Source organism: Empidonax traillii, unplaced genomic scaffold (assembly GCF_003031625.1).
Source record: "Empidonax traillii isolate 1590-97213 ecotype Southwest subspecies unplaced genomic scaffold, ASM303162v1 scaffold12:size2584012, whole genome shotgun sequence".
Lineage (NCBI taxonomy): Eukaryota > Metazoa > Chordata > Aves > Passeriformes > Tyrannidae > Empidonax > Empidonax traillii.
Window position 1 is genome coordinate 222,276 of NW_020955205.1, and position 21,177 is coordinate 243,452.

Sequence of the window (21,177 nt, forward strand, 5' to 3'; positions counted from 1 at the left end):
CCACCTGGGAAAACCACTAGCTTTGGCACAATGGGTTGTGAGGGCCTGGTGTCCCCACAAAAACCCTCTGTGGTGCCTCCCAGTGCACTGTCCTACTCCATCCCTTTTCCCCGCTCCCTCTGCAGTGGGGCTGCTCACTGGGGACCACACAGAGCACATCACCCACAAAGTGAAGAGGTGCAGAGGTGGGAGCTGATCCCACCAGCTCCCCTGCAGTGCTGCCGAGCCCCAGGCCAGCACGTCCCAGTCCGGTGGAGACATTTTCAGTGGGATTGCTTGCACCTGGGCCAGGCTCCAAAGAGCCATTTGCCGTGTATTTACAATCCATCATCTCCCATATCATCACCTCCCTAGTGCTGGGCAGCTGTACAGAGATAAGTGGGGCTGCTGCTACCGTTGCAATGCCACTGGGGTGGGGTTGGGGCCAGGGCACGCTGCAGGGATGTGCAGGTGCCACGGAGCCAGGATGGCATGTTTGGCACATGGATTGGCACATGGATGGCATGGTTGGCACACGGATTTGCTCCCTAGGCTTGTGCTACATCCCCTGCTGGGGCTGAGCTGCCAGGGGGTCCCTGTGCCACCTCTCCCTGTGGCGGGGAGCTTCTCGGGGCACTGCTGTTCCACCCGCTTGTAAACGTGCACTGGCTCCCGCAGCCTCTGTCAGCCGGTGCTCCTCAGAAACCAATTCTTGTTCCTCACAGCCGTGGTGAGAGAGCCATCAAAGACAGCGAAACACGGCGTGCAAAACAAAATACAGTCTGAGGGGCTTAATTATAGCAGGGCTGAAACCACTCAGCTCATTAGTGTGCCAGGCACTGGCCTTATTTGGCTGCGTGCTGGGCCAAAACCTCTGCTCTGCCTGCGCGTGCCACCGTGTGCTGGTCCCCGCTGGGTACGGGGAGGGCGGAGAGATGAATTCTGACACATGGCCCCACACACAGACCCTGCGTCCCAAGCTTCTCTGGGCCCAATCCCGCCTCTCCACCAGCAGGGAGGGGATTGCACCCTCAGCACCTTTGGTTCATTGCTGTCATCCCTGCTGGGCAGAGCCAGAGCTCTGCGGTGTCGATGGGTAAAATATAAGCAAAGAGGAGAGATGGATGGATGAATGGAGCAGAATCTGCGAGGTGTTACCAACGAGCACAGCCTGCTTGTGCAGAATTAAAGTCTAGACACACCTCACATGTTATTAGTTCTCAGCTAAATTTAAATCCCTGATAAATACAATCCCCGACAAAAACATCCGTAATCTTAATAGCCAGAGTCACAGGAGAGCTCTGGGAGAAAGACAATAAATAAGCTGGAAAATTCTGAGCTAAGATGAGCTTTAAATCACTTCTGGTTCCCATTTACCTCTGCCTGATTTGGAGAGGAATAGTTGCGCCTCAAGGTGAGGTGGATATTAAGAGATGCCCTTCTAAAAATGACTCAAACTGTGATTTCTGTGTGAGCTGTGGGTCGACAGCCCATGTGTGCCTTTACAGCCCCCTGCGCTGGGGCTGTGGGTGGGGGCTGCAGCTGCCTTGAAGGGCTTGGGTGACTGTGGGGACAGGGTTTGGTGTCACTGGGGGAGAGATAGTAGTGGCCCCTCCCAATTGCCACCTGCAAGAAGGGCTTTCCACAAACCCCTCCCAGATTTACTCTGAGGAAGACCCTGAAACATGTCCAAGCACCCCTCCAGGGTGCCAGCCACCGCCCCAGCACGAGCTGCCAGGCAGGAGCAGGCCGTGACCGTGATGCAGAGCCCAGCCTGGGAGAACTGCAGCCCTCTGGCACGAGCACGGCTCTCCTTCCTCACACACAAAAAAAGAATCGATAAAAAAAGCAGCAGCTGCCAGACTCGCTGCCTTCAGGCAACGAGCAAACCCAGCACAACTCATGCTCAGAGCCATGGCAGCCACTGACCCCTGTCTTCACCACCTGCTGCCCAGGGCTGAGGGCTCCAAAGTACAGTCCCTTCCCCCAGGAAGGTGTTGGACTCAGCCAAGAGGGGCAGATGGACGCACTGGAGTGCACTGCCTCGGTGCTAAATACAGCAGGACCTGCTGAGTGTCTCTGGCTGGGCTCGGCACTGGAAGGAAAGATACTATTCTGGGCCGGTGCCTGGAAATGCAGCCCAGGGCTGGGCTGGAGCGCTGACATGGGTGGGGTTCGCTCCCTCGTGAGAGGCACAGGCTGCCCTGGTGCAGGGAGGAACAGCCCTGGGAAAATCAAAACTGGGTGATGACCCAAAAGGGAGCCCAGGCTTTGCCCCGGGTGTGCTCCTGAGGATGCCCCAAGGGCTGGGCCACTGCCTGGCCATGCCCACCCCTGTCACCGCTGTCCCTGGGCTGTCCCCTGCTCACCGCCCTCGGAGCAGGGTCGGTGCTCCTCGGCACTGAGCGATCTGCTGCACTGACAGCAAGGGAGCGGCAAAAATGCCTGAGTCAGCTCTAAGCCCACCTGGCAGCCATAAATTACCGTGCAGGAGACGTTCACCCTTGAACCAGATGCTTCTGAGAGCATCGAGCGACAACAGGCAATTTAGGACAAAGCGAGAGCCGTATCCCAGTGCGGGATGGGGAAACCTGCAGTGTTCTGGGGGATCAGTGTCCCCACCCCGTCCATCCCTGCAGGACCTGACCTGATGCTCCCAGTTCCACACAGGAGTGAGCCAGACCCCAGCAGTGCTGGGCATCCTCACTGGGACACAGTGTAGGTGCGGGTCCAACCATGGGCTCACCCCCATCTCTGCCCTGATGGCTTCATACAAAGCCAATGAGACACAACCCTCAGTGTCCATGCTCTCATCTCCTCTAAGCTGCTCCAGCTAAATCAAATTTTATTGAACTTGACTACATTTTAGAGATGAAGACTCCAGGTTTACAAATAAATATTTAACAACCTTTCCTGCTGCTAAAAGAGTTTCTTATCCAGACCCCGGGCTCTGCACTAAGTGTTCCTGTAGATATCTGCAAAGCGGCAAAACAAAGGGAGCAGCTTTAATTTGCCAAACACGTTCGTGCCCATTTCCTCTTCTCTCCATCATTCCCCTGTGTCCAGCGTGCATTTGTGGGCCCTTTTCTATTTGTCTTTCCCTTCTCCTCATCCCATCTGCTCCACCTCCTCCTCTCTTCCCACCCAGTCCCCAGAGTGCAGGCATTGGCAGTAGCTGCCCTTCTCCCTGCTGTCCAGGCACGGGCAGCAATGGGTGGGAGCATCAGGCAGAGGAGGTGGTTTTCCTCCTGGGATTACTCTGCTCCATGTGGCTAAGAAGAAACCAAAGAGGGAGAGCATAAAGTGAGCCCTGAACGTTGCCAGGGGTGGCTGGTGGGCACAGGGCTGGCTGGTGGAGGCATGAAAACACTGCCACAGTGCAGAGGGCTGTCCTGCGTCCTGACCTGGCCCCAAATCCTCCAGAAGCAGCACGGGAGGATGAAAGGATGGGGGAGAAACAGGCAGAAGATGAGAAGGACCTCTCAGGGTGGTGGGGACACCCGAGCAAGTCGTGCAAGGCAGAGAACCATGGCAGGTAAGCCAGAGAGGACACCAGCCCCCAGCCCAAGCCACGGTCACTGCTCCCCTCGCCCACAGTAAGGCATCATTCTCTAGCTGGGAGCTCTTGCTCAGCCTCTGGAAGTATCTGCTTTCAGCTGCTCTGAGGCGGGAGCCTGGAATAGGTGTGGTGCAACCTGATCTGTCCTGGCAGTTGCTTTGAGGCTGGAGAAGAGCACGAAGAAATATTGAAGATTCAAATCCTCTTCCGGCACTGACACTGCCCGGCTGGCACCACATCCCAGACATGGCTGGCCCATGGGAATGCCCTGCAAAGGCATTTCCTCATGGAAACAGGCTCTGCCATCCAAAACATGGTGCCCCCAGCACCACAGTCAGTCAGGGAGGCACCAAGCCAAAGGGCAAGAAGAGCAGAAAAAAAGAGGAGGGGGATCCCCAGGGGAGGAGAAGGGCTCTAACACAGGCTGAGGGGCTGGGATGCTGCAGAAGGGAATCTTTGGCCCAGCTGTACACTGGGCTGTGGATTTGCCTGATCACACGCAGGGACTGCTATGTACAGCAGGAGGGCAACTGGCAGTGGCCCAGAGGCAACCTGGAGAGTGGTTTTCAGGCTCAGCAGGCGAGTTATTGAAGCAATGGAAAGGAGATCCCAGTCGTCTCTGCAGGATGCTGAAGCTCAGGACAGATTTCGCTGTTTCTTGCTGTGATCACATCTGTGCAAGAGCTGCTCACCCTCCTCACACTTTTGCTCCTTCATTTTGAACATCTTTTCTCTCTTGCTCCACATGCTTCAGCGCCCCATCAGCAAAGAAATCATCCTGACAAGGGATCAATAAGTAATTGTGAAGGCAGTTGTGGATGCCGGGGGTGTAAAGCCCTGAGCCAGCAAGAGATAAACGAGGAGGATGAGGGTGCAGCACAATGTGCTGCCATAGCCACTGCCAGGGGGGTGGTTCAGAGCTTCCCAGGTCAGGTGAGCCTGGAGGATGATCTTTCTTTTCTGCTTGAGAGCCAGAGAGCAGGAGAGTTGTGTTTGCCAGGGGAATGCCTCCCATGGATTAGCCTTGGGACTCCAACACCAAAGATTTTTAGGGCTGGATCAGCAGGAGAGAGCTGGAGACTGGTGGGTGCCGGGGAAGACATGCACCAGCTAGTTGAATGGGGCTTCTCCTTTTTCTTTCTTTATTTTGGCAAATTTCCTTGGGATTCCCATCTCTGTGAGTGTGGGCTCGGTCCCCAGGATGCTTTTGGTGCTCACTGAAGGTACCCAGCTCAGCAGGCACTCACTCTGAGCATTGGGCAAAGGAGGCTCCAGCATAGCACGAGGGTCTCTGTAGATGGTTCTTCTTCCCTGTCTTTAGGTGAGAAAACGGGATAGAAAAACCCCAGGCTCTTCCTCTTAGGGCTATGGAAACACTTGCATCAAAGAGGTGAAAGAAAGTCCAATGAGTGTCTGCTGGGAGAGCCGCCAGGGTCACAGTGACATTGCAAAGGCATCTCCTGTGCTCTGCCTTGATGTGCCCGTGACCCAAATGCCTCCTGTGCTTCCCTGAGCTGCCTTGAAGCACCCCAAGCAGTCCCAGCACCGGTGAGGGCCCTGCAGAGGGCCCTGGCCAGGCAGCAGCGGTGGATTTGGGGCTGGCACAGCCCAGGCAGGAGGTTGTCCTACCCAGCAGCTCCACATGCCCCCCCCGTGCTGCCGCGGTGCTGCTGAATCAGCCCGAGCCCAGCTGCACGGAGCCTGTGCTGGACCCCGCGCCAGTGTCAGGGCAGGACACCACCTGACACGGCATAAAAGCGGCTGCTACAAAGTCACTGCACTGCCAGAGTGCCCCTTCTCCAGGTCAGGAGCAGATGGCATCCCTGTATGGGCTTGCCTGGATGGCTGGTCTGGTGGCAGGGGCTTCCCGCTCCTCCAACCCGAGCTCCAGCCCCCGCGGATGGTCCCTGGGCTGTGGCCAGAGCCAGTGTCCCAGCTCTGCCAGGCTGAGATGCTGCTCCTGCCCACCCACAAACCACGCCTGGGGGCACCAAAAGGGCAAACTGCACCCTCCCGCTGCTTCCAGCCCTTCCCCTCCAGCAGCCAGCCTCTGCCCAAAGGTGTCCCATGGCTCTGCAGCTCCCCAGAGCTCTGCTCAGTGCCCACAGTAGGGCTGGGGCACCATCAACTCCAGCAGCAGAAAACCAGGACCAGAACCAGAGATGTGGGACCTCCCCAGTGCCTCCTGCCCTCCTTTACCCAGGGCTGCCTAAGCAGGACAGCAAATGCCAAACCACCCCAACACCCTGGTCCCACGAGCCATCAGGGGACATCAGTGCTGAGGCTTTGGGATGTGACCCCCTCTAATTTCCACCAGTTCAAGCCCCTGTGTCCCTACTGTATCCCTGCCACTGCTCAAAGGTGGAAACCCCAGATCAAAGTCCCAAAGGCAAGGGAACAGCAATCTCAGGGGCCAGACACATTCCTTGTGTTTAACGTAAGCTCAGACTGTACTTACAGCACAACTTAGGTTTCCAGCTGACATCTCCTGAATGCCCCTACAACCAGCGCAGGACACCATGTCCAAGGGCTGCTCCAGAGCACTGTATCTTCCCCTGGAAACTTTTGGAATAGTGGCAAGACAACTTCAAAGGACACACAGCGTCAGCTTCGCTGACCTCCAGGAAACCTGTTGATTTACCTCCCTTTAGGACAGGCCCTGATATTTTTATACTGCTGCCTAAAATAAGCGGGCTTGGAAGGCTTTGAGAGGGGCTGAGAGCAGCCCAGACCAGCAGAGATGGCTCTGGGATCACCCACCGGTGGGCAGTAAGGCAATGTGTGTGCCATGCTGCCAGGGCACCCGGCCCTGCGAGCACCCATGGCATCGGTAGAGCTGTCCTTGCTCCATATCCTGTGGGGACACAGGGCAGAGGAGGGTGCCAGGCTCAGACAGGAGTGTGGCTGTGTTTCAAGGCACTGCAAGAGATGGAAGCCCCAGTTCTCTCCATCCACTCCTTCCCTCTCTCGCCCCCCCCCTCCCAGTTATTATTAAGTTTTGTTCACATAATCACAGATTTAGTGCCGCAGGAATTTCCAGAGAGAGCGAGAGTGGAGAAAAAGGGAGGCAAAGAAAGCATGAGCAATGGCAAACACGGAGAGAAGATTCCTCTTCCCAGCCTGGCTTTCCCTGGGCTGGTTTTACATGTATAATTCCTTTTTTCCTTTCCCCCTTTCTCACTTGTTTGATTTTTGCATTATTTATGGCTTGTCTTCAGGGCCTCTATTTGCTGTTATTGTTTCATTCAACAATAAAATGGATTAGATAAGAACAACAAACTGTGCTGAGGTGCAGCTGAACCCATGGAACCGGGCAGAGCGGGTGAGGGGCTGCCAGCCCTTCCCAGCCCAAATCCCTGCAGGAAGTGAGGTGCTGAGGGATGTGGCCTGAGCAGGATTTGGGCTCCAGGTGCTCCCAGCCCTGCTGATACAAATCCTTGGCAGGTACAGGGCTGTGCAAAGCACAGTCAGTTTAATCCCCAGGAGAAGGGGTGTCGGCACGCTGGCAGACTCATCCGTGCCTCAGCTTTCTCTGCCTTCCAGCACCCGCTGAGCCTGTGGGCATGGAAAAAAAGAGGAATGCCGTGGGGATGGAGTGGCTCCCCGCTGCCCTCAACAGAGGGCAGCTTTGGGGTGGGTGTGCTGCGTGTTGCTTGAGCTGAAGCCGATTCTTTCTGCCCCTTCCTCCTCTCCCAGCGCTGTGAATAATAACATGGAGCCTGCACTCTGAGAACAAAAGTAATCACAGGGAAACACGGTGCATCGGAATGCAATCGGAAATGCGAGGCCAGGGCTTCCATTTCCCTCTACCTTCTGTACTGCTTCCCATTGAAAAGGATAAACAGACTGAGCACAAATCAGTTTAATGGCAGCACCTAATGGCAGCGCAATTCCACGTTTCCCAGAGCGAGCTGCACCTCAGGCCTAAGCAGCAGGCTGGCTCTGTGGGATGGCCACCACACAGCACAGCCCCAGGCAAGTGCTGGGGGTCCCCAAGGCCCCCCCCAGACTGGCTGCCCTCAGCAGCAGCACTGGAATAGCTGGTTCAGCAGGGCACAAGAGAGGTTGGTGTCCCTCTCCGGCCTCGGGGACGCTCGTGGGCTGTTGCATGCCCGGCTCCCAAGAGAAAAGAGGTGTCCCTGTGGGTGTCCCTCACATCCCTGAGGTCCTCGGACCCACTGGGAGCCTGTGGAGTGCTGAGCCTTGCTCTGTGGTACAGCACACACCCCACTGGCCAGGGGAGCCGGGCAGGTACAAGCCACAGGACAGCGCTCCCTGGAATTGTGTCAGCAGGGAAAAGCTGGATTCGGGAATGGGAGGGAGAGGTTTGGCTGCTGGAAGGTAAGAAGCGCCTCCAGAGTTCTCAAGCTTCGCTCGCCACCCCCAGGTTGCCTCTGAGGTCTAAATCAGTTGTTTCCCATTTCACACTTGACATCTCAAATCCAAACAAAGAGCTGAAAGAATAGATCACGTCAAAATATTTCTGCTTCTCCCTCCTACGAGAATTCCCCATCAGAGACCAATCCAATTAAGGTGCTGGTTATGAAATTAACCATAATTACTAGAGTGATATTTAATGTTTTGCATTCTGATGAAGAAACAGAATGGAAATGACAAAAAAAATAATAATTGTGGGTCCTACTGAGATAACTAAGAGCAATTTAGGCTGGGGAGGGAAGAGGCTGCCAGGGGAACAAGAGCTGTGTGGGGTGGCAGGGGCTGGGCTATGTCATGGATGCTCATCCCAGGGACCCCACAGCCTCAATAGCTGGGCTGGGTGCTCATGGGCACATCCCTCAGGGAACCATGGCCTGCCTGCCCCCCTGAACAGGGGTCAGCCCAGCCTGATGGCTGCCACAGGTATTTTGCTATTTGAGCATCCCCTGGTCACTGTTACCACAGGACACATGTCCCAGGAGGCACAAGCCCAGTCCTGCACCTTCTGACCCTGTCCCTGCTCCCTGTGGGGACCCTCTGGCTCACCCACAGGGCCATCCCCAGCTCAGGACACAGATCCCAGCCCTGAGACAAAGGACACGAGTACTTCAGTGGGCAAAGCCTTTGGCCTCTGCTCCTCTGGGGCCCAGGAGAGGCATGTCCATGTGTGGACACATGTCCACTGGAGGATGCCGAGGCAGTGACTGGCTTACAGAGGTACATGAATAAAATGATAGAAAAAAAGATGCAGGATGGTTAGACAGAATTGTTGCTGTGCTTAACCATGAGAATGATCCAAACCAAGCCAAGGTCCCCAGCCCCTGCACCAGGGATGCTGAGCTGCTGCCCCAGCTGATCTGTGCTCAGATAGGAGCTGCTGTTTGGATGGGGTACAGGACACGGAGGGCAAGAGATGGTGGCCAAGACGTTTGCAAGGCCAGAGGGAGGACTGAGACGCTGGTGGGGCTCATGGCAGGGCTCCCCCCAACATGGTCACGCTGCTGTCAATGCACCAACACACTCCATGCATCCCAGGGAACGGCAGGGCCCACGGGGGTCCCATTAGTCGCTACTGATTGCTGCTGCTGAGAGGTGGGAATCATTCGGGGCTGAAAGGTGGGAATCGCTCAGCTCTCGCCTCAGCACATGGTTGCTGGGCTCATGCTGGGCTCTTCCCCCACTGTCCCCCCTTCCTGAGCCAGACAGAGTAATCTGCTGCCCTCAGGGATGGAGGGAGCTGCCTGGGCTAAAGAGAAGATGAGGCTCTTGCAGGCATTTATCATCATTTACTCCATTGCCCGGGTCAGGCTGGCAATTAACACTGCTCAGACACGGCCACCTCTGTGACCCGGCTGTCTCCTGGCTCACAGTGACAAGAGGGCAGAGGCCACACCGTGCTGCTGACAGGGAAAGCACTGGGAAGGGTGTTTGTCCCCTGCCCAGTGGGGTAGCCAGTCCTGTCCCCAGATACCCCTTTCTCCCTCTGTATCACACATGCCTTGACATCGTCCAACAGGCTGCAGGTTCAAACAGCCACCAACATTGGCTGTGAGTAAGGCACGTCCCCAGGCAGCTGGGACACATGGCAGAGGCACAGGGACCTCTCTCCTTGAAGCCATTCCCTGCCAAAAGCTCCAACTTTCACTCCCCCAGATGGAGAAAGAGAAAGGGGAAAAAACTGACTCAGAAGGAAATTGAGGCCACAGCCTTCTGTTGCTTTCTCCCTTCATTTTTCTTGGGTTGTTTGATTTAAGCATTTCTAGCCCTTTTCTCTCTCATCCCAGCCCTCCCTGCTAACTGACAAGCTCTTCTGGCACTTTTCCCACCAAAAGCCATTCCTTGCTGACTCAGTGCATGGGATGGACAGACAGGCAAACACTCGCCCTCACCAAGCCTCAACCTGCACCTCTGGCTGTGCCCTCTGAACCACCAGCAGGGTGGCCAGTGGTGAATGTGGGGACACTGAGCTCACATTAGCCTGTACCAGGGCAGGAGAGTCCATATGAGCCAGTGGCACCATTGGCATCCATATCAGGGCCAGCACCGCTCCAGCATGCAGCTCAAGGGGCCACGAGCCCAAGGGCTGGCAGGACTCAGCTCAGGTGACGTGGAAAAGTGTCTTTCCAGCAGTTTGCACACCTGAAGCTTCACAACAGAGTTGGTGGAATTGTGTTTTCCACACAGGCATTCACAGAGATGTGCCCATTTCCAACCCTGCCTCGAGGGGATGGGGTCCCACCTCCAGCCCTGACACAGCCAGCCATCGTCCAACACACCTCAATCAAACCCCAGCAGGTTCTGTTGTGTTTTATAACTCAACAACTGTAATTACGCTATAATCGTGATGTTATCATAAAGTGATTTATCAATCCCTGAAATAAAACCTCAAGTTGGAGGATTTTATACTTGTTACATACATGGAACGGCACAAACTTCAGCAGGACTACAGTGGCAGTGTTAAGCAGGACACTAAAGGAACCAGAAGTCCTTCAGTGATGCTGTTAACCTTCCAGTGATAGGAAACAATGGTAATTAGAGGTATCAGAGAGTAATTACGTTACAGGTGTAGAGTAACTGCAGTATATTACAGTGTTGCAGCAGTACAGCCATTTGTTTAGTAATTAATCCCTCCACAAAAAGGCCTGGAAAACCTGACTCTTCCCCCAGGAGCTGTGCACTCAGCTCCGCCAGTCCCTTCCTGCCCATCCTGGGAGACCCAGGGAGAGCTGGGGCTGCCTGAGCACCGGCGTGGGCAGGTGCTATTCCGAAAACTATCCGCAGGAAGATGTGGAGGCTTCAGCCCAGGGGCACATTTCTCTCTCAGCCTTGCTCATCAGCTGAGAGCTGCAGAGACCCCCTCTCCTTCATGGCATTCAGTGATCCAGCGTTTCAGCCAACGGGTTCCAGGAAGGAGCCAGGAGCAGCAGGTGAGAAGGCACAGCCAGCCCAGACATCTCAACTCCCTGAGTCCAGCCCACTCTGCTGGGATGGTCAGAGAGCTGAGTGGGGCTTCAGCAGGAACCAGGGGCCGAGGGGAACGGATGGGGAGGAAGGTGGGGGAAGAAAGGTTTAGTGATGCTGGCGTGGGGCTGGGGTAGATGCTGTTGGGACGAGCATGGGCTGGGATATCTGGCGATGGGCTGAGAATAGCTGCCTTTGGGGTGGGGTTGGGCTCGGAGAGCTGCCTTTGGGGTGGGGATGGGCTGGGATCGCTGTGGTGAGCTAGGGATGGGCTGGGATAGCTGCTGTGGGGTGGGGATGGGCTGGGCAACCCCAGTACAGTCCATGCAGCTCCCATACCAGGGGGAATGGTGGGAGGCACAGCCACACCGCTGCTTCACAGCCATCTCCGGCAGGAATGAAGGTCAGGTGAGGGCTGCTGCAAGTGTCAGAGCAGCCAGGAGAGGGTTAAGACTGCCAGAAGGGCTGGGATGGGGCTGTGAAAGGGATATCATTGCAGAGCCAGAGCTGGGCTCTGGAAGGTGGTTCAGAGGAAGGGGAGAAGGAGGGAGAAGGACATCCATGGAGTGGGGCTGTTCCTGGGAATGCCTGAACTGCTCTGCCCCATGCTCTCCCCCCTCGAGCCGAGACCCCGGAGAGCAGCGGGGCTGTCACACCGATCCCCTGCTGCGGGAAGAGTCGCTTGGGGGAAAGGGCGTTTGCTGGGAAGGACCGTGGACGCCGACTGCTGTTCTGGCAGCTGGGGTAGGGACAGGTGGAGAGAGGCAGCAGAGCCTCAGCGACGCCAGCCAGCCCAAGCAGACCCGATCCGACCAGAGCCCACGCTCGCCCACTGTCCCTCCCGCCTCATGCAAATCACTTTCACGGCACCAACACTCCGATTCTTTCTCAGAGACGGCACATCCAGAACCTGGAGCGAGGCGTGCCTTCTCCCTTCACTTGGGCTATTTATACATCCAAGGCGCAAGGTGAAAAATCCAATAACCTACGCATGGTATCGGAGAGCAACAAGCTTTGGCACTGCCCGGGAGGGCTCCCAGAGCCCTTCTGCCAGGAGGTTCCTGGTCATCCTCGAAATCCCCACTTGCCCTGCGAAGCGCCTTTAACATTAACCCCTTCTTTTTTCTGCCAGACACAAACTCAGGGCTGAGCCCACGCCGGCAGCCTAACCCTGCCCGGCGTCTCCAATTCTCTGGGCTGGTTCCGGGTTGTGGGGCTGAGCCCAGGAAGGGGGACCCTTCAGTGCCCCCAGAGCCCTCCCAGAGCCTCAGCTATCCGGCAGTAACTCCCCATGGCCCCGACTCACTTAATTCCAGGACTGGGGCGCTGGTGATGGCGAGGTGAGCCCCTGCCCTGAAAAATACCACTACCACCCCCCGCACCGCGCCATGGCTCCTGCCTCCAACCTGGTCGCTCAGGGCTGGAGAGCTCTCCCTGCCCGTCTTTAACCCTTAGTGCCTCTGTCTTCGGGATGGGCAGAAGGACGACTCCTGCTCTCGAGTTAAACCCTGCTGGCAGGGCACAGCCAGCTTCAGGCTGATCCCTGCTTCCCAGCCAGTCCTGGCAGCAGCAGCGCTCTCCCGGCTATCGATAACCTACCTGAACATGGCATCTGCTCCAGGCCGGCCAATTCACCCGGCAACTACCGGGACAGGAGGGAGATGCTCCCCATTACGATGCAGCCCCAGCCCCTCGCTGGGATCCCGGCCACGCACCCCGGCCCCGCCCGGCTCGGAGCTCCCGCAGGGGCTGCGCCGAGGCTGCGGGAACGGTGCGGGGGTGCGGGGAAGGGATGGCCAGAAGGAAGTGCCCGGGCAGAGCGGGGCGGGCAGGCGGCAGATCCGCATCGGCGGGGCTGGAGGGCGGCAGCGCCCAGGACACTCGGCCTCCCCCGGACCCCTCTACACCCCTAGAGGCACGCACCAAGTTCCCAGCCCCGCGTCCCCCGCACCGGCGCGGGTCCGGCCCCGAGGCAGTGCCGTCCCGGGGCCACGGAGCCCCCACAGCGTCCCGCCCCGCCGGTCCCGCCAGCCCCGGCTCCCCGCTCCGGCTCCCCGCCCCGCTTACCCGCATCTCATCCTCGCCGGCGATCTCCTTCGGTCAGAAATGGCATCTCCCCCGGCCCCCCCCGCCAAACCTCCACCTGCAGTAGCGCAGCTCCCCCTCTCCGCAGCGACAACACGAGCGGCGGCGCTCCCGGGGCCGGGCCGCCCCCCAGCCCCGCGCCCGGGGGAGGGAGGGAGGGAAGGAGGGAGGGCCGGGCCGGGCACGGGGCCCCGCCGGGGCCGCCCTTAGGGCCGCACGGCCGGAGGATGCCTGCCCTCCGCGCCCGGGCGGCCGGCGGCGCTGCGGGGCGGCGGCATCGCCCCCGCGGCAGGGCGGGCGGGCGGCTGGCTCGGCCCGGGCTCCGCACGCCCGCTCCGCCGGCCGGGTCTGCCGCGGCGGGGCCGGGCTGGGCGCTGCCGGCCCCCGCCTCCCCTCCGGGAGGAGCCGCCGGCGGGCGCGGGGCGGTGCGCGGAGCGGCGGGCACGGCAGCGGCGGGCACGGCCGGTCCCTCCTCCCGCCGCCCCCGCTCGGCGCGGGGGGTGCGGGTCTCCGGGGCTGCGGGGCGGGGGGAGCGGGGCTGGCTCCCCCGCAAACCGGAGCCGCTCGGTGGCTGGTGGCCCCCGCAGCCCCCGCCCCGCCGCCGGTGCAGCCTCGCTGCCCGCAGAGGACGGACCAGCGCAGCACCGCCCGGCACCGTCGCGTCGGTGCCCAGCCCTGCCCGCCGAAGGACGGTGCCAGGCTACCCTGGGGATTCCGGAGGGTCCGTCCTACAGCAACTGCCTCAGCACAGCGTCTCGCTCCTCTTTTTTCACTGTCCCCTAACCCCGGCACATGAGAGGGAAGAGGCGACACGGGCTGGGGGAACACCTTTGAGGAATAATCTGGGACCTGGTGATCCCAAAGGCCCCCTCAGAGGTTTGGCAGATGCTGATCTGATGGCATCTCATTCAGGACTAAGTGCACGACTTCCCAAGCGCTGCCCACCATTTCACCCCTTTCATAATGGACATCTTTGTTGAGCAGCATTAGATTTGCCCAGCACTGGCTCTTCCAGCTGAGTCTGATTCTCTATCAGTAATGGACACAAACTTTGCCTCTAATGTGCACTTTCCCCTCCTGCTTCCTCTCGGCAGGGCTCTCCTGGGGTGCTCTGTCCTGCTTCTACCCATCTGCCCCAGGCTGCCAGCCAAGGTGGAGCCAAGGCACGAGCACCAGGACCCTCTACACTGTCACGAGCTGGGGCCAGGAGTCCCTTCATTGGATCCCATGTGCTGCATCCCATGTGCCTTCCCTTGGCCAGCTCTTTCAGCCAGTGGGAGCTTTTGAGAAAGACGATGGCTTGGCCTTCCTCCACCAATCATTTAGCCATGCCCAGGGGTGGAGATTCCCATGCAGAGCATCCCTCTGGGCAGGCCTCCCTTCCTTCCTTCCTCCCTCCTGCGAAAGCAGAGCAGTTTGCTTGCTCCAGGCTTCTCCTGTGCGATGGCCTCCCCTGTGAGGAGGCCAGCGGGCAGCACACCGAGCTGAGCCAAACGCCCCACGTGCCTGCTGTGGAGCACGGGGGTGGCCTTCTGAGCTCCTGTCCTTGCAGTGGGCTACGAGCAAGCCCTGGGCAGCACGAGCCCCTCCTGGCACTCAGGCAGAGGCTGATGCCTCCCTGGAGCCCTGTTATCCTCCTGCTTGGCACAGGCAAGCTTCTGAGCGGAGCAGGAATAAACAAAGGGTGCGCCTGCCAGCTGAGGGCTGAATCACTCCAACTCTCTGCTCCTGCCCACTCCTAGGCTCCCATAGGCACAGACCCTGGCTCAGCTGGGAGAGTGGGTGCCCATCAGGTGTGTAGCCCTGCATGGGCTTGGGCATAGGATTCTTTTGGCAAAAACCAGAGGGGGGTGAGAATGCATGTGTATGTGCAGACACTCTGCTCCTGCCATCAAGGAAACCCAACCTGGCCCCTTTCAGTGGTCCTCAGACCTTTAGTCAGTGCGGATCGATTCCTTTTATTATTATGGCTATGGCAGGGATGCCATTGATGTTAATAGCACTTCACAAATACGGACAAAGCCGGCAATCTGAAGGCAGCCAGAAAAAAACAAACAGAGGAGGACAAAAGACAGGCTAAGAGCTGTTTTTAATGCTTCCCCCCCACACACCTTTAAAGCCCCATGCAGGGCACCACATATTCAATAATAACACTCTGGAATAATTCCTGGCATTGTCTGGTGTGAGAGAGGGGAAATTTCACCTCAGCCCTTCCACAACGGCACAGCAAGTACGCCACGCACGCAGCACTGGTGGCATGTGAGAGCGATGCTATGCGCTGCCTGGAAGCAGGGGGCCTTCCAAGACCGTCTTTCCCATTTCAGCTCCGACAGCCACCCCGGCCACCCCACCCTGTGAGCGAGGTGAGTGGCAGAGGATGGACTGGGTGTGCAGAAGCAGGGATGAGCTTCTGGGCTAAGGTGGCATCCATGCACACCCCTGCTACAGAGCAGCCCTGGTTTGCTCTGACAGCCACAGTGTACATTTTGGCCAGCAGTGCAGTGAGGCGATGGGGAGGAGGGGGAGTGCAGGGAGAAGAAAGCATCATTTAACAGCCACTCTCCTCGCTGGAGCACCAAGGCCCTTACCCACAGTGCCAAAGTGTAAGAGAAGCCAGTAAAACCAACCTCCCTCAAGGAGCAGCACTTCCTTTTGGGCTTTTCTCTTCTCTAACTCTCTCTCTAACTCCACCCTCCACCTCATGGGCAACACTTCCTCACCCCAGCAAGCCCCAAGGACACCTCGGACAAAGGCAGATCCTGGCAGCAATGAACCCTGTTGATCTCTGTAGGAGGAACTGCACTGGTCCCTGCTCAAACGCCCCAAAGGCTCCCATGTTTCTGCATTTACTGACCCGTCCTGACCAGTGAGCTTATTGTTAAGGTCCCTGAGGTGTTGTAGCACGGGTGGCAGAGCGCTGGGGACAGCCAGAAGCACACAGCCAAACCTCCCTGGGAGTACCATTCCCTCCTGTCCCCACTGACAGCCAGTAGCCTCTGTGCAGCTGCCAGCTTTGCAGCAGACATGCCTTTTTTTCCCCCTCCCATCACTTTTACTGGCCTCACCCATGCTGTAGAGACCAACTCCAGCTGCTGTGGGTCAAACCCTCAGCTGGGTCAACCTCCATTTCGAGGCATGAAGTGACTCAAAGCGCCCTGGCCCTCCAGGTGTGACTATCCCTCGCTGACCTCTGTGCAGCCCCAGGGTGCAGAGGACACCGCAGAGCAGCTCAGCTCACAAGCCCTCAACGAACATGTTCCTCTTTAAAACCTGCAGGGAATGGCAAGAACATTTGGGTGTCCATCTGCAAAGGCTTGTCTCTCAGCCAGATGCTCCAGCTCTTTGCCACTGCCATCCTCAGATGAAAACGGGCTGTGGCAGATGGTTCCCTTCTGTTGGCAGGAGGCAGGAGTTTATCCCTGCTCTCAGTTCCCTCCTGGAGAGGAGGCACCTGCACACTGCATGAGGGAGCGAGCATCCCTCCTGGGCAGTGGGGAGTGGACCTGCCCCTTAATGGGGCAAGCTAGGACATGCTCCTCTCCCTTGGTTTCAGTGCACGTGTCCAGGAATCCCACAAAAGGTCCAGAAAGGGCTGAGCTGGCAGGAGGGAGGTGGATTTTAATTACTCCCATTATTATTATTATCGTTCCTTTTCTTTCAGATTTTCACACTTCTGTCTTAACAAGCTGAACTGAGAAAATACATGCAAATGCCAGGCAGAGATAAGATGTACCACACCTTGAAGTACTGCCAGCACTGGCACTGGGAACGCCAGATTGGCTGTCTGCCCCTCCAGCCTCCTCCCTTTGCCATTAAGGATAGGGGGAGGGTCTGTGCCCACTCTGCCCCTTCGCATCTGGAGAGGAGGGTACCTCACATTTCCCCTACGTTCCACCAGCAACCAGCTCCTCAATCCTGCCCAGTAGGATCCCCACCAGTCCTTGGAGAAGGCAGTGTAACCTTCTGGCTGCTTGGGACAGGCATGCATACAGAGCTCCCCTGCCCTCCTTGGCCCTGCTGCCATCAGAACCTGTTCCTGAGGATGGCTGTTCCACTGGGCCCCTGCGGATGCAGTCAGGGAGAAATGTGCGCCCAGATCACGTTCTTCCTTGGAGGTGGTGACATTTCAGGGTGTGTGGGGGGAGTGGGACGAAGAGGCAAGGCAGGATATTCTTGCTCCCCCATCCCCACAGCCATCTGGATGTGTGCTGATGCCTCCTCACAGCAGGCTGAGTCAGTCCAGTGGCTTCTCATTATCAGCTGGAGGGAGTCCAAATTCTGCATTGTACGGCTGCTCCTCAGTGAAACTGAGGATCATTATCAAGTATTATCATAATGGTTTCTCTCTCTACTGTATTGTACTTCTCCCTGCCCTGGTCAGCTGATTGATTTGGAGTAGAATGATCCAAAAATTTTTCGATCACCAGCCGTCCTTTTGGGACAGTTGTGGCTGGAGCCACGCAACAATCACCCTTGACATGGGCTGGGGCTGTGCAGGCCACAGAGGGGATCCCACCACTCTTCCCATCACAACCTCGCTCGCTGCAGTTTGCAGATGTGCAAGATGAGCACATCTCCAGACTTCTCTGTCCAGCTGAAAGTGAGATGAGAGGTAGGAGATGCCGTGCTCATGCCTTGCCCATCTCAAACCATGACATGACCTCCATGATGCTCTGGAAAACAGGCATAAAGCGGAGAAAGAAGCCTTTCCATAGTCCCTCTCACGCAGGTGCTGCTGAAGATTGGGATGAGCTGTTGGTGCACAGGGGCTGCCCCAGTTCAGCTCACCCAGGGCACTGTTTGAGTGACCCCTTTGAGTTCAGGGTATGGAAATTAGGCCTTACTATGCAATGTTCTGCCATGGAGAGAGGCCACATGTCCTCATGTCACCCTGATTCTAGTGCTGATAGCTCGACTGCTCTGTCAAGGAGCCCAAACATGTGGCATGAAGGGCTGAGGGAAAAGGCTCCATTAAGTTCTTAAGCTCATTGACACATACAGAAGGTACTAATAATACCAAGCACCTCAGTGTCTATTGTAGCCCACGTCCAGGACATGAAAGATAATTTCTGGGACAAGGAAGTTATGACAGTGACATCTTTTTAACAGCTTGGTGTAAGAATAGGAGCTGCACAGCGGGACAAAGAGCAATGATTAAAGATTTTGGCACAAAGGAGAGAGGGTTTGGTGTGCACCGTGAGTGTGGAGGACATAAGAGTTGTGTCAAATGCCCGCACTGAAAAAGCAAAGGCTGTGTTGGGCATGGAGGATGTGAAGGTGGCGTGGGAGCCATCCCGCTGGGGCTGACTCACAGATGGCTTGGCAGCTAACAGAAAGGGGTCAGGGTGCCTGAAGGGGATGAAATGGGCTCCTCACCTTAATCTTTGAAAGAAGTTTGGCCCCTTCTTAGTGCGGCAGGCAAAGATGAGCATGGCTGAGCTGGGGCTGCAGCCAGCCCAGCAAGCAGCACAGGGAAAGGTGATGAAGAAGAGCAGGGGAGGGAGCCAAGCTGCACTGCAGGCTGGGCAGAGACCAGGGAGAAAACACATCTGTCAGGGAAGGGGAAGGCTGGCGTGGAGCAGGGCAAGGAGGGAGCTCTGCTCCCTGAAGGCCAGAGCCAGAGAAGCAGGGGCAGCAGAGCAAGCACCCGGACACTCTCAGGGTGTAATTATTACTAATGCCCTCAGTGTTTCTTTGCACACATACGTGCTCCCCTAATGTACACTGCACATGTAAACAGTCTCCTAGTGACATTTGCACGCCCAATTACATCTGCATATAATTGATTTACATGCACAGTTGGAGAGTGTTTAAAACACTGGAGCCTGCTTTGCTCTTTCCTACGGCCACATCCCCAAACTCAGGCTGGAGGAAAAGCACCTCGTGCTGGGGCCAAACCCTGTCCCAGTCCCGCCCTGTGGCCATGTGCAGGGAGAGCCCCGCAGTGGCACATGGCGAGTGGGACGGGCTCACAGCTGTGCCCTCTCCTGCAGCTCTGTCATCGGCAGCGGCCCCAAACCCGACCCCAAACCCAGCTACAGCATTTGCTGTTTGCTCAGCTCCTGTTATAAGTGACTGGCGCCTTTCCAAAAAGGATTAAAAGCGGGGAGTGAGAAACATAAAAGTTCATGTAATTACGTGCAAAAAAAAAAAATCCCTTAATAATTTATAGAGGGAGAGGGTAAATATCTTGGTGTGTCATTCAAGTGTAGCTCATTGTCCCGTCTGGCTAATACCCAGCGTGCACGCATCACAGGCTTCATCCAGGAGGCTGTTTTGCCTTTAATACCTTTCATAAATTATTGAATTTATAAAGAGGAAAGCAGGTGTCATGTCACTCCTATAAACAGCTCGTTAGTTAAAACTAACGAAGGTGGGGAGCAACGGTTTCCTCCTGGCTTCTCTGTCTCCCCTCTCGCAGGCTCTGCTGTCACCTGTGATGCAGCACAGCGCCTGAGCTGGGGCAGGGCAATGGCATTTGCCTAAAACAATCTGGCAGCAGATAGTGGCCTGTGGCTTTCTGAGACCTGCTTGTGCCCTCCGTAGAGGCTTGGGAGGGGTGAGGATGGAGGTGTGGAAAGGATTCTTGGCTTCATCTCCAGCTTGCCTGCTGCAGCATCATCACCTTCATGTCACCTGTGGTCCTCTGGGTACAGCAAAGGGACATCAGCTCCCGGGGGTACCCGAGGATGCTCTGAGCACTGCCCCCAGCAGGAGGGCAAGCATGAAGGTGGACCCCGAGGATGGGACAGGCAGGAGGCAAAGATCTCCATGGCAGGAGGGTTAAGTACAGGTCAATCTCTGCCAGGAGGGTCCTCTCATCGCAACCCTCACGTTTGTCCCATTTCCAGCAGCACAGGGCCAGGATGCGCAGCCCAACGGCTGCTCTTGAGTGCAGGGGATGTGGTTTCAGGCTGCCTGGGGGAAGCACAGCATCTCCCTGTTTTTTTTTTTTTTTTTTTTTTTTGCTGAGTGAGGCAGGGTGTTAGAGGCCACCTCTAAAAACAGCAGAGATGTGACTGAGTCAGGCAGCACGTGCCTACGCAAGGGAGTCAGCCCGAGCACCCACGCACAGGAAAGCCAGAGTGCGAGCCACCCACACAGCCTCCGCTGGGCAGCCGGTCCCCCTGCCAGGCTGTGCCCCACACCCCTGCACTGCGGGACGAGCTGCTCGGGGAGCAGCTGGTTTGGAGGCTCTGTTTTTGCTTTCACACCCAGAAGAGAGTCACTGAACTCCCCCCTCCCCACACACACACTCCCTCTCCAAATATAATGCATATGCATTAAAGAAACATCTACAGAAAGGGGAGCCATCAGAAGTATTTTAAACAGTTTCGAGCTAGTGCCAAATCCGGGTGAATAATCTGCAACGCAAAGGACCCACGTGGAAAACGCTGCCGGCAGTGCCAGCATCCCGACGGGCACAGCACGGAGAGGGGGATGCACGGAGCAACCCAAGCTGCAGCTGCCAGCAGCGAGGCACGTCTGAGCCACATGATGAATGTTGGCCCCTGAAGAAGACCCAGCAGGGCCTTGCGGGCACGGGAAGAGGGAACTCAAACTATTGATAATCAATTAACTCCTTCAATTACTGCAGCTTAATGAGGTAGCACCAAGTCAGCTCTAATGAACATCAGTTTAATAGAGGCGGTTCCTCGGGCGCTGCTATTTGACTCAATCTTTACAAGGTAGGGAACACTGCAAAAGTATCAAGCAATTAGTGTCACTTAATGAACATCCACTCCCTGCTCTCTGCAGCACGGGGTGTCCTTGACCCCCGGAGAGCAGAGGGGTCCTGCCCTGAGCCCAGCTGGTCTCCGGTGCACTGGCCCACCAGCACCAGGATGGCCTGGGAGGCAGCTCTGCCACCACAGCTCTGCTGGCAGCGCAGAGCTCGTTTATCCTGGCAGAGCACACGGTTCCTGGGGATGCTGCTGGATGCATTAGCTGCTGTAAGATGAAGCGAATGTCACCGGGCCCGGCTCTTCCCTAGAGGCAACTATTTTTTAGGTTTTTTTTGGTGATGATAGCGTAAGTGCCAAAACAAATGTCATTGCCCGCTGGCCCCGGTGCCTCCCTAGAAACCTGCTGGGTTCCCTGTAGCGCAGGGGAAGGAAGGGGGGAGTGGGGGAGGGATGCTGCTCCCCCCAGCAAAG

General features: G+C 57.0%; 2 protein-coding genes across 4 annotated transcripts in view; one reads left to right on the plus strand and one right to left on the minus strand.

Annotated features, from left to right (window-relative positions):
- Positions 1 to 21,177, plus strand: part of EDC3 (enhancer of mRNA decapping 3) — a 649,718-nt gene that overhangs the window by 175,786 nt on the left and 452,755 nt on the right. The window lies entirely within an intron of this gene.
- Positions 1 to 21,177, minus strand: part of LINGO1 (leucine rich repeat and Ig domain containing 1) — a 63,709-nt gene that overhangs the window by 3,539 nt on the left and 38,993 nt on the right. Inside the window, exon 1 of one of the 2 annotated variants that reach the window (XM_027888064.1) lies at positions 13,004 to 13,146. The exons of the other annotated variant lie outside the window; for it this stretch is intronic. Within the exon in view, the coding sequence (XP_027743865.1) occupies positions 13,004 to 13,009 (6 nt within the window). The 5' untranslated portion in view covers positions 13,010 to 13,146. Of the gene's footprint in view, positions 1 to 13,003; positions 13,147 to 21,177 lie in introns of those variants that run through there. 2 annotated transcript variants of the gene reach the window in all.